The sequence below is a fragment of the Pyrus communis genome, chromosome 8, assembly GCF_041283825.1.
Source record: "Pyrus communis isolate YQ-2024b chromosome 8, ASM4128382v1, whole genome shotgun sequence".
Lineage (NCBI taxonomy): Eukaryota > Viridiplantae > Streptophyta > Magnoliopsida > Rosales > Rosaceae > Pyrus > Pyrus communis.
In genome coordinates, this window is record NC_142572.1 from 4,054,532 (window position 1) to 4,067,407 (window position 12,876).

General features: G+C 39.1%; 1 protein-coding gene across 1 annotated transcript; it reads left to right on the plus strand.

Annotated features, from left to right (window-relative positions):
* The first annotated feature begins 10,152 nt into the window (after positions 1 to 10,152).
* Positions 10,153 to 11,557, plus strand: LOC137718507 (AT-hook motif nuclear-localized protein 28-like). The gene has a single exon (XM_068458065.2). The coding sequence runs from the start codon at positions 10,370 to 10,372 to the stop codon at positions 11,336 to 11,338; it is 969 nt and encodes a 322-aa protein (XP_068314166.2). The 5' UTR covers positions 10,153 to 10,369; the 3' UTR covers positions 11,339 to 11,557.
* The last annotated feature ends 1,319 nt before the right edge of the window (positions 11,558 to 12,876 follow it).

Sequence of the window (12,876 nt, forward strand, 5' to 3'; positions counted from 1 at the left end):
TTTCCCTGCACAGATGAACAGTTCTACCGTGAACCCAACCCATGGCTGTATATTCAACATGCCACTGTAGATAATTTAGCCCATGGTTGACAGAGGTTTTGTTTTTAGTTTTTGGTTTTTAGTTTTCATCTTTTGTGTTAGTGGTAGTGGGGAAAATATATGAGGAGAAAGACATATGAAATGAGTTCACTGCTACCGTAGTGTCCCGTTTCCAAAAACCATGATATGTGTAAGTTTTTCAACACATGACACTATATTATTGAATCGGGATACTACGTGGTAGTGAACTCGTTCCATGTAAATTGCTCTCGCAGGTTAGGGATGTGGAAGAGTTGAAGAATTGTGGGAGAGGTGTGTTTGGGCTAGCAATGAAAATTAGGCTTGTTTAGGGCCAAATAATTTCCATTTCTTCTTAAGAATACGAGTTGAGCTTCGTTGTGCCAATTTACAGCCAATCTATGAAAGCAAAAAACAAACAAGGTTCCTCTTCTCACCCAATGTAAGTCATAGGAGAGCTCATAAAAAGGATCTTCAACACTCTCAACAAATTGAGACGTTGAGAGAGCCATCGATCTACTTATGGCGCAATTGTTTGGTTTAGAAGTTAATTAAACTCGCAACATATATCAGCACTCACTTTCTCTGTATGTTGGCAGCATCCAACACTGGCATGCTCACTTACACCTTTTTCTTGTGGCTCCTTTTGTCATTGAGAGAAAAGAATCACTTGGGGGTTTATAAAGGTGGTTTGATCAAGATTTTCTATAACCAACAAGATTTCAAAGAATTGTACAAGGAGAACTTTGACGCCACTAGAACTATGCATGTAAGAGAAAATCTCTCATGTACCTAGGACTGTAGGCGGTAAATACGGGAATCCATCATTCCTAACAAACTATAAAAAGTTATGTAATGATTCAAGTAAAATTAAAGAAAAAGCAAAGAAACCATAATTTAAAAGGGTTGATCTTTTTTAATTCATTCAATCTGACAGCTGAAAATTGAAAAATTCCATAAAATACAAATGAATGTATCGATAACACCGATTTAACTTAGAATTTGGCAGGTGCAATTAACTTGTTTTAACAGTGATGGATTAGATGCTTGCAACTCTTCTAAATTTTACTTTTGCTTTTTTACTAAAGGCATGTAACCTACCTCAAAAATCAAGCAGCCCCCCACTTTAACCTTTATGACCCTTTAAAATTCGACTCTTTTCCAAGGGTACAAGGATTATTTCTCTGTTTTTTTCTCTCTTTCTATTTGAACGTACAATAATTTATCTTTGTAAAGAGAGAAGAATAAAAAACTGTGAGAGCAGGGAAGAGAAGGGAGAGAAAAAGGGAGATTAGAGAATCCCCATCCAACTCAATAGACCTTGAACTAGGAGGCGGCTTAGTAGGATAGGACAGGATAGCTTTCTAGGAGGTGTCATCTTTTGAAATATTTACGTTTGATTTAAGTTGTGCTCTTTTAGCTTGAAAAAAATGAACGGAAATATTCTTACGTGCTAACTTGGACCAACTTTAATCTAGTAAATAATTTTTGCCACAATGGGACAATGTCACTATCGTGATCATCATGTATTCAATAATGTTTTTTAAGAGTGCCAACAAGGGTCTGTTGAGTTGCCAGATATCGTTTTCTTTATTACGTTAAAGTTTATATTCGAATTTTATTACCAATAAATTTTTTTGATCAGCGATTTGTAAAACTAAAGAAGGGGCTAAGACTCCTTTATTTTTTTTATTGAACGATATTATCTACATTAAAGGGGTGAGGGAGTAAGGTGAATCTCATAATAGGTTAACAATAATGCGGTTCAAATTTGCCTTTTGCGAGAATCGAACCTAAGACCTTTCACTTACCAGTGAAGAAGAATACCACTAGACCGAAGTCCTAAGTGGCAAAACTTATAGTGCCCTAGGATAGGGTAGCCTCCCCTCCCCTAAATTTTTTTGAAAAAAAAAAAAAAAATATTCACAAGAGTGAGAGTTTTTAGGTTCGATTCTTGCCAAAAATAAATTTAAACCACATTATTGCTAACCTTCTATGAGGCTTAACCCACTCTCTCACCCCCTTAATGTAGATAATAGTGTTTGTTAAAAATAAGAGTGATGGCATCACATACCCTTCTATTATTGTGATCAATTATTTGAGAGGGATTGTAATGAATTAAGTTGAGAGGGCGCTTATTAATAATATATAGTCTGCAGTCTAGAGCCGACCGCAAGGTTCGAGAGTCAACGATGAGCATCTTGGCAAATCACATAATTAAAGAAGTTTTGTTTTGATTGTCTTGGGCTGTGATGTTTTTTTTGTTTCTATAAACTTATAAACTTATAAGTGGGAGGAAAATATTGGCGTTTAGAATTATCAAGGGTGAGATGAATAGGTTCGATTTGGATTGCCACTCAAGAACATAGTAACGAATTTAATTTTATCCTGTAAAACAATGTAGAGTTGTGTAAATAACTTGCAGCTTAGTTGATTACGCGTTCAGTTTCCCTTCTCTCAGTATCGCTTGCAAAACGAAACAATACATAAGGAGTTGCAAATGGGTTGGAATCTTTTCTTAAGTTAAAAAATCAGGGATCGATCTAACTGACAGTCTCGTTGGAGCCAAAGCTTGTACGCTGTCAAGGGTTTATGAAGAAGACAAAGAAGTACAAATTAAATGGCGAGTTTCGATGTACCGGCTTCTTCTGGCTGCAACTGGCGATCGAAGAGACTAGACTCTTATCAATTCAACCAGTCAACGTAAACAATTAAACAGTCCAAAAGGATGCCTGTTGAATTCAAATCCTCATCAACTAGCAGTCTAGTAGTACAAACAACCGTTCTATTGACCCAAAAAACATCATCTTCTTCTGACTCTGAAGGATGTCGTGCAATGGATGTTCAGCGTGTGGTATGGTGATATAAAGCAAGTTGGAATTTTATTTTCATTTTTTGTCTGAATCCTTGTATTCCTAAAATATTAGGAGAGCCCGATTGCACATCAAGAGTCAGACCGTGGCTGCCAAAAACGACCTACGTCTTACTCTGCTTAGAGCAATTGAAAGGAGCCATGCCATCAATAAAACATCCCCCTCTCCGGGCGCGTCCCAATGTACATGAGTCAAGAAAACCCAATTAATTATTAGAACCGTTACAATTCTCTAACAAAGAAATTAAGAGAAAATTTGGAGGTTTCTCGGACGAAGTTTTAAGTGTTGATAGACATCCCGAATTGAGCCAAAAGATGTGACACTTAGCTTGTTGCTGGATGTAGTGAAAAAGTGGTAGAATTAAAATGCACCACTAAACCCCATCCTAATAAAAACGAAAAGTGAGGCTAAGAGAGAGATTATATACAATGAAAAGCACGCTGTACTAAAATTATAAAATCATTGTATATTCGTATTATGACACGTAGATTATAATACAACATGTTCTTTGAATATTTTTTAAGAATTTGGAATGAATAGTACTATACAGTGACATATTCATTATTCACTATGTTTATTGTTTATAATCATGTGTATAAACTACAACCTAGATCTTTCTCATTTTTTCTGAATATTGTTTGTTTAAAAACCAAATTAGGGTTTGACATCGAGGTTCATTTTGTTGACAAATTCTGAACAAAAACGGAAAAGGAAATTAAAAGGGTAAATGACAAAAAACGACCTCAACTATGGGTCGAACAATACTTTCATACCTCATCTTTTAAAAATGACAATATCGTACATAATCTGACGAATTTAGTCCAATGTTAGATCTACGTCAGTTTTTCTGTTAATTTCTTTGTTAAGTGCTGATGTGGCTAGAGACGGGACCCACTTACTAATCCAACTGGATTAAAAATTAATTAAATATATCTTTAATAATTAAATAATAAAAAATAAAATTATTTTTTGTATAAAATTGTGGGATCCACCTCTACAAATCCTTCCCACCGGTCCCCCCAACCTACCTCCACCACCCTCTATCTCTCCTCTCTCTTTCTCGCCTCTCTTTTTTCTCTCCTTGCAACCTGCATCCCCAAAACCCAGAAACCCTTCCCACCCGCCCCCCCCAACCTTCCTCCACCACCCACCCTCTCTTTCTTCTTTCTCTCTCTCTCCCCTCTCTCTTTTCTCTCCCTGCAACCTGCATCCCCAAAACCCAGAAACCCTTCCCACCCACCCCCCAACCTTCCTCCACCACCCACCCTCTCTTTCTCATATCTCTCTCTCTCTCTCGCCTCTCTCTCTTCTCTCTTTCTCTAGGCAACATGCATTCCCAACCCATCAGTAAATATCCATTTCACGTTTCACACTACAAAGTTCCCTACTACAAATTTCTAATCTTACAAAATGAATACTAATTCAAGCGGTATTAGGTCGGACATTTTCCAATTCCTTCAAATTCCTTAGAAATTCAACTGTACACACTTTTCTCTATATATACACACAATAGGGCTAGCTAAGAACTAGGTGCTAGCGAAGAACTAGGTGATTGACACCCACAAACCACACAAACCCTAACCCCAAAATCGACCACAACTGAAGCAAGGCCGAAATGGAATAACAGATAAAGAGCTGGAGATTGGGAATAAAGAGTGAGGGAGTACCTTACGGGGCATGCACTCGATGGAGCGTATCTGGTTTTTGAGGGTGGCAAACTTGGGCTTCTTCTCCCGGCCCAAGGTCGACTTGGACTGACGTTTAACGGGGTTCACTCGCCGTTTGTTGTAGCCACCGTGAGCCATGACGTTACATCTCCAAATAATCGTAGAGATTAGAGAGAGAGAAAGAAGGAATGTCTTTGATTTGGGGCTAAGGATTAGAGAGAGATAAGGAGTGTATCTGATTTGGGGGTGGGCTCGGGTGAGGAGATGGGGGTGTGATAGGAGCATATTTATGCGCCTTAGTTTGCTTGTTTTCTTGCATTTATGTTGCTAGTACTTAGTAATTTTAGTACTTTAAGCTATTTTCGTGTGTTTGTAGGTCCAAAGGGCTAAAGGAGCAAGAAAGTGCATTTTGGTGCATTTTGGAGTAGTTTGGGGCATTAAATGGATTGCGTATGCTTAAAGCCAAGTAGATGGACGAAATTGAAGACCAAACCATAGTCACCACATATCATACACTTATCATAACCATACACTTATCATAACCATAACCATACCTTCCCCCTTGCATTCCAGCCACTCCACATTCATCACCAACACAATCATCAACAAAAGAACTCTCTAATCCGTGCATTCCCCTTGCATTTCCAACCTAATCCACATGCATTCATCATCATAACCTAGCTGTCATTCCACATGTACCCATAATCATCCACACCTTGCAGCCACATTCATCACCAAAGAACCCATCATTGCCGTGCACATTCCCTTGCATTTCCATCTTTCCCCCTTCAATAAACAACCAACCTAGCTGTCATTGCACATGCATTCATCATCATTCACCCTAGCTTGCAGCCACATGCACCCAAACAAGCATTTGCCGTGCATTCCCCTTGCATTTCCAGGTTGTCCACTTCATCATTGCAGCCACCATGACATTATTCCTTCATCATTGCACCACATTCAGCCATTCACACCAACACATCCCTTTGTGCCGTGCATTACTCCTTCATTCCAGCCATTCCACATTCAATTCCAACCTAGCAGCACCCTTTAATCATTCATCCTAGCTGTCATTCACATGCTCTCCCATCCATTCTCTCCCTATAAAACCATGCAATGCATTCATACACACCATTCCCATTCACCACAGAAATTCATCCATTCACTCCATTCCACACATCCACATACCTTTCCATTCAGCCATTCACACCAACAAATCCCTTTGAGCCGTGCATCACACATTCATTTTCAGCACAATCACTTCAAAGCCGTGCATAACCTTCCATTTCCAGCATTTCTCCTCCATTGAAGCCACTCCAACCACTCCCCATTCCATTCCACATACAAATACAACCCCAAAACCTATCCTTAGACCTTGTGCCGCAACAAAGAGGAAGAGAAGAGAGCCTAAACGTTCATACAATTCAAGTTTGAGTTTTGGAATGTTTAGGTGTTTCTTTTCCTTTGATTTCAATGTTTAATTTCAATTCTCTTTGTCTTGTACGTATGAGGAACTAAACCCCCCTTGGCTAGGGGGGGATTCGAAATACATGTTTATGCTTGCGATATGATTTGATTACTTCTAATTACGTTTCATAAGTTGTGAATTCAATTTACTTATCTATGTGGATTACATTGATTTGTGTGTGTTGGTTGAGAGTGCACGCTTAATTATCATGCGTAAATCTAATGCTAGGATATAAGGAAGTTTCACCTAATCGTTACAAACTTATATTCACAAGTAGTAAAAGTTGATGATCTCAATTGCGTTAAGTAAATTCTTGGCATAAGTTTCATGCAGTTCATAGTAACGAGTGCTTCGTTAATGCTTATGGTTTTCAAAGAACTTAATGATTCTTGCTTGTATCTCTATTATGCAATTCATATAGGAAACTTGTGGGGAATGCTTTGGGTTGTCGTATGCAATCATCTAATTCAATAACGTTAGGAAAATATGAGGGTTAATTAGTGCAATTCACGGTTAATCTGGGGCGTTGAGAATTCATGGCTTATTGAAAAGCAATTGGAAATCGTTTTATATGCAAGTATAACATGTATGGAGATGAACCCCTTAGCTAGCTTCCCATCCATTCAATTCCATCAAATTCATATTTACATTCTGTTTTAAATTGCAATCTGTGCATTTAGTTTAATTTCGTCCAAAACTCAATCCCCCTTTACTTTATTGTCCAATTTAGTTAGAAAGTGTCTTAGTTTGTGTTTCTAAGTGTTTTGAATCAATTTATTTCCCAAATTCGTCCAAAGTAGTCAAAGTGCTCAAAACTGCCCAGAAAGTGTTTTTAAGGCAGTTTTGAGTGTTTTGGGTGTTGTTTGAGTCTTTTGGTTTGTTTTAGTGTTTAAGTGTTTAGTTTTGCATTCTTTGAGTCTAGTTTAGTGTTTTAAACTTTATTTTACGTTTTTGAGTCAGTTTCCAAGTGATTTTGCAATCCCTCCTAATCCCCGGTTAAGAACGATCCCTACTTACATACGTACTACAATTGATAAAAAGAGGGTTTAATTTGTGTGCGTATAATTCTCGCATCAGGGTGGGGAGATGGGGTGTGTCTGATTTGGGAGTGGGCTCAGGTGGGGAGAAGGGGGTGGGGAAGACGAACTGGTTTTTTTTTTTTTTTTTTTTGGTGTACATGAACAGGGACCAGCTCGAGGAGTTGCGGGTGAAGCCATCGTCGACCTCCTTGGCATTGAAGAGGGTGATTGGCAAGTGAGGACGGCGGTGGGGAAGTGGGTTCTGATTTTGGTGGTGAAGGAAGGTTGGGGGAAATGGGTGGGAAGGGTTTCTGGGTTTTGGGATTTTGGGGATACAGGTGCCCAGAGAGAGGGGGAGATAGAGAAGAGAGAGGCGAGAGAGGGGAGAGAGAGAGAGGGTGGATCCCACAATTTTATATAAAAAAATAATTTTATTTTTAAAATTTTAAAATTTAATTATTAAAAATATATTTAATTAATTTTTAATCCAGTTGGATTAGTGAGTGGGTTCCCTCTCTAACCACGTCAGCACTTAACAGAAAAATTAACAGAAAAACTGACAGAGGTCTGACATTGGACCAAATTCGTAAGATTAGGTATGACATTGTCATTTTTAAAAATGAGGTATGAAAGTGTCGTTCGACCCATAGTTGAGGTAGTTTTGTGTAATTTACCCAAATTAAAAACCAAAGATGGCAGTAGTGTTGCTTTAGTTTGAGTCCATGGTGAGCATGCCAAATAGCAATGGCAGCTGGTGTGCATATGTAAAAGCTTGGGAGCAAAGGAATGCCATTGGTATATGTTTGTCGGTTGTCTTCATGTGCAACTACTGCATGCCGATACGGATGCTCTTCTAAAATGGTGCACCGACTTGCAAGTTTAGCAGCAAATCTTTGTCGTCTGAACCACACCCCAACTCCCCAACCCCCACTATCCAGCAAACAAGCAAATAAATTAAAGAAAAAGGTATGCTGGTCGCTGGTTGTCGTAGGGAACAACTTATATAGTACGACACCGCTATAGTGTTATTATGTTTTAAGAATACAAAGACATGAGAAGAGAGGAACTAACATATATCTTTGTATCACATGTTTCGATATAAAATGTTACTATGATGATATACATTTGCTGGTTCTTCATCCGAGCATCCTGAATGAATAAGAAATGAACAACATAGGTAAGGTAATCATTAATTCTTATTCAACCGAGTTGAAGCTAGCAACTTGTCGATTGTGTAAGAGTTTGGTAAGAGCTGGGGTAAATGCCTTCTTAGCAATGGATTCAATTTCTGGTGATGAAAAAAATACAAATTATTCTCTCGTTGTGTGAGCAGTCTAAACAAGATTTAAGTTTTATGTAAGCAAAATAATGTCAAGAGAGAGATGGTGTTAGATATTAAACCTTGATGGCGATGGACACGAGAATGTTCTCCATGGTCCATACATTTTTCTTCCAAAGAAAATAAATACAAGTATTTAATTAAGCAAAATATCCAATAATTCGGAAGACAACTAATTTATATTCCAAAATAGGATAGGAAGGACAAGTCTTGGCCCATGACAGAGGCAGTGTGGTCGACCTAATTTGTTGTTTTGCTTATACATTCGAATTGTATTTAAAATTGGAGAAAAATTTAACACCAATCTTTTCTGATTTGGGAAAGTGACAAATCCAAAGTTCCAATTTGATCAAGGCTTAAAGCATGCTTCCATCCCTTTGAAGCTCCAATTTAGCACATGAACTTTGAGTCTCATGTCATCTCTTTCTTAATTTTCAATCTTTGTGTGCTTTAGGGTGAAGAAATCTTGGAGTCAAAGTAAGTGAATTGAGAGAGATTTAAAATGTGTCATTCTTCTAGAAGGGGTTTTTTTTAATAACGATAGTATTTTCATCCAAGATGTTATCTTATAATGGCGAATTATTTCTTGTTTATATCTATTTGTACATGGCCATGTATCATGTTATATGGTTACTTTGTCTGTGTCTATTTCACACGACAATCTCTACAACTATGTGTCAACCCATCTCCAGGCCAAAATTGTATGTCATTTTATCCCGCAAATGTGCAGCTCAAGTAGAGGGGTATATCCTAGTCAACAAGGAGGCTATATCCTAGTAGACAGAGAATGGCTATAAGTAGCCTTCTCGTTGCTTCTTATACAAATGTTTTTGTAGAGGTTCCGTTAGGCTTCTTCTATCTTCCTGCACTCTCTAAATACAATAACTATTATTGTACAACCTTGTACTAGAAGAGATGGAAAAGAAATATTTGAGGTTAAATGTAAAAAATAATATTTTAAAAAATTGAATCACAATCCGCCGTATTTTTTATTCTTAAACTGCCCATGACCTCATGTCATGTGATGAATCATATGTTAGTCTTTTTTGATAAATAATAAAATTTGAAATCAAATATGCACAACTATACGTTATACCATATAACTTTCATATCTTTTTTCACAAGGTTAATTATGTCTTATCTTTCATTATATAGTAATATTTTAAAGAAAAAAAATATACGAATTTTGTTTAATTAAGTTTGTTGTTTTTGTTATTTAATCTGATTTTCAAAAGATAACGAATAATAGTCAGTGTTGAAAATTACTGAGCATGAGAAAAACAACCTAGTAGGAAGTTGGCTAATGCTAATTGTAACGTAACTAGTGAGAGAGAGAGATAGATTGAAAGGCATCCCCCATTGCCCAAAACCATAAGCATCAACGCCAGTCGCTTTCAATCCGTTCGGTCGGGAAGGAAGGCCCTCAATCACTCCTCTCTCTCTCTCTCTCTAACTTTGAACAAAAGAGTACTAAGGCGGTGCCAGACACCTTGAGCTAAACCAATACCCATTCTCTTTCCATTTTCCTGAATGACTGCTCTCTCTCTCTCTCTCTCTCTCTCTGTGATGTGTGGACCCTACCCAAACAGCGGCGCCATTGGTCTTTACTTGGTTTCCAAGCTCACCCACCACCCCCTCTGCACTGCATGCATAGCCATATCCATATCATAACATTTCATCCTCATCCCATATATTTATTATAAATAAATCCAAACACCACCTCACCCCATCTCTCTTCTACTTCCTCCTCCTCCTGCCCCCCTCCCCATCAACTTCATAACCCCCTAAATCCTCCCTCTCCTTCCTCTTTATTTTATTCATTTCTCTCCCCATAAACCCACCAATCACTTTACCTGCCTCAGCTCAGCAGCTAGAGAGTTATATTTAAATAAAAACCCAATAAATCCCAAAAATAAAAAAGAAAGAGAGAAGAAGGATAAACAAATATGAGAGGTGAGTATGTTGACAGCAAGAGTGACTCCCAAAACATCTTCTCCAAGCTTCACCACCCAAACCAACAAAACCCCCACCACCAACATTTACACCACCACGCCCACCAATTCTCCAGCCCCTTCCAAGTCATCCCCCTCCGCGAATCCCAAACCTCCGAAGAAGAAGACACCAGCCGAACCAGCAGCGGCACAGCCACCATCACCACCACCAACCCATCTCCCCACAATCCCCACCCCAACTCCTCCTCCGACCCCAACAACATCAACAACCCATCTGCCGATGGCGCCACCATTGAAGTCATCCGACGGCCCCGAGGCCGCCCACCTGGCTCCAAAAACAAACCCAAGCCCCCCGTCATCATAACTCGCGATTCTGAGCCTCCAATGAGCCCCTACATTCTCGAAGTGCACTCCGGAAACGACGTCGTCGAAGCAGTCTCCCGCTTTTGCTCTAGCAAAAATATTGGGCTCTGCGTTCTCACCGGCTCCGGAACCGTGGTGAACGTCACCCTTCGCCAGCCGTCAACTACGCCAGGCGCCACCGTAACTTTTCACGGCCGTTTCGACATCCTCTCCATATCCGCTACTTTCCTCTCCCAATCGTTGCCGTCTTGCCCCGTCTCCAACCCCAGCGGCTTCACCATCTCTCTGGCGGGCCCGCAGGGCCAGATCGTCGGGGGCCTCGTGGCCGGAGCCCTAATAGCCGCAGGAACCGTTTACCTAGTCGCCGCGTCGTTTACCAATCCTTCTTACCATCGGCTCCCCGTGGAAGACGAGGTGGTCAGGAACTCGGGTGAGGGTGAGGGTCATTCGCCGCAGGTTTCTGGGGGTGCAGCCGAGAGTGGGGGACACGCGCCGCAGCCGTCACAAACGTGTGGGATGACCATGTACAGCGGTCACTTGCCTACTGATGTAATATGGGTTCCAACTGCAAGGCAACCACCGCCTCCACCGCCTTACTGAGAACCTTGATGTCTCTCTTATTCGCCTTTTTTGTATTCTGTCTCTTAGTTACTGTGAATTAAGAAACGAGAAGCTACTTTTATTGTTTTTTTTGTAACTTTGGGTACTTTACATTTTAAATTTCTTGTTTAATTTCTATGTGAATTACCGTTGGTATTCTCTGCGATTTTGGTTGTGTGTTTTCATGCAGGATTTTAATGTGACGTTAGAATTTAGAAAGCTGTTTTTCCTATTAATTAATTATCATTTGGTACTCTTATTTTGTCACTTGTTTATAATAGAAATAGTTAAGGAGCTGTTATTGACACTGAACATTAGTCATTGTTCGCGCTTCTCTCCTAATTTGAAACGTGAAACCTGAAGCATGATTATTGTAAAGTGTTAATTACAGTTATTTATAACTATTTTAGAGTGCTAATTACTCTTGTTATTCTATGTGATTTTAGTTATTGTTTAGATGATTATCTGTTAGTGTTTGATTTAAATTTTGAAGGGGGATATCAAACCATGCAGGAATTTTATGTGAATTTTGAAGCTGTTTTTGTTATTAATTAATTTCTATTTGGTTCTGTTATTTTGTCAAATGTAAGTTATAAATTAGGGAGTGGTTGTTGACACTCTAAAATAGTTATCCTTCATGCTTCTCTTGTAGTTTTCAAATGAAAACTGAAACGGAAAACGTAAAACGTAAAACATGACTATTTTAGAGTGTTAATATTTTTCGATGACTGTTTTAGAGTGCAATACACTAGTGTTTTCAGTATGGTAGTTAATGAATGTGGCAGTTATGTTACGGTCAAATGTAAGTTATAAGTTTTCAGCTGCTTAGGTGCTGTGAGCCTGTGGGGGGGCGTCTTTAATGGGGTCTGGACCGGCTCTTTGCCTCTTGCCTCTTGCCTCTTGGGCGGTGTCAATAGTCGAAGTCGAAATTCAAAAGTGCTGTTCTTTTTGGCTTTTGATTGTTTTGGAGAGAGAGAAGGAGAGGTATAGCGGTTTGTGGCTTCTGATTGCTTGAAGTTTGGAGCTGATTGCTCAATGGCTTGATGGGAAGGATGAGTTTCCTATGGGTGGGAGTACACTATTTGATTCCGATGCTTAGCTGTTTTCTGCTCTGGCCTTCTGCAGAAGCAGAAGCACCACTGGCTCATCAGAGATAATGCCTGATTTTGTTTTCTTTGAATTTTTCTAGATTCTGGATTTGGATGGAGTGTATGACTGATGAATCGTGGCTTAGGGTTTGTCATTTGCCAGTCCAGTCGGTTCCTTTTCATACACGCACTTTCTTTTATCCAACAGGTACTTAAAGGAGCATTTTTCTCACCATCACACATCTCATCGTAACGAGATGTATAATAAGCTTACATTATAGTTATAGTGGTAAGGAAAAATGCTTCCGTTACTTAAATGGTCTCTCCATGAATAGCATAAGGCCATGTTAATAGTGAATCTCAAAGAAACGTTGCATACGTTTAGGACTTATTCTGTTTAAAGAGAACTTTTAAAAGAAGAACATAAGCTATTGTGATGTTCCGTATCAC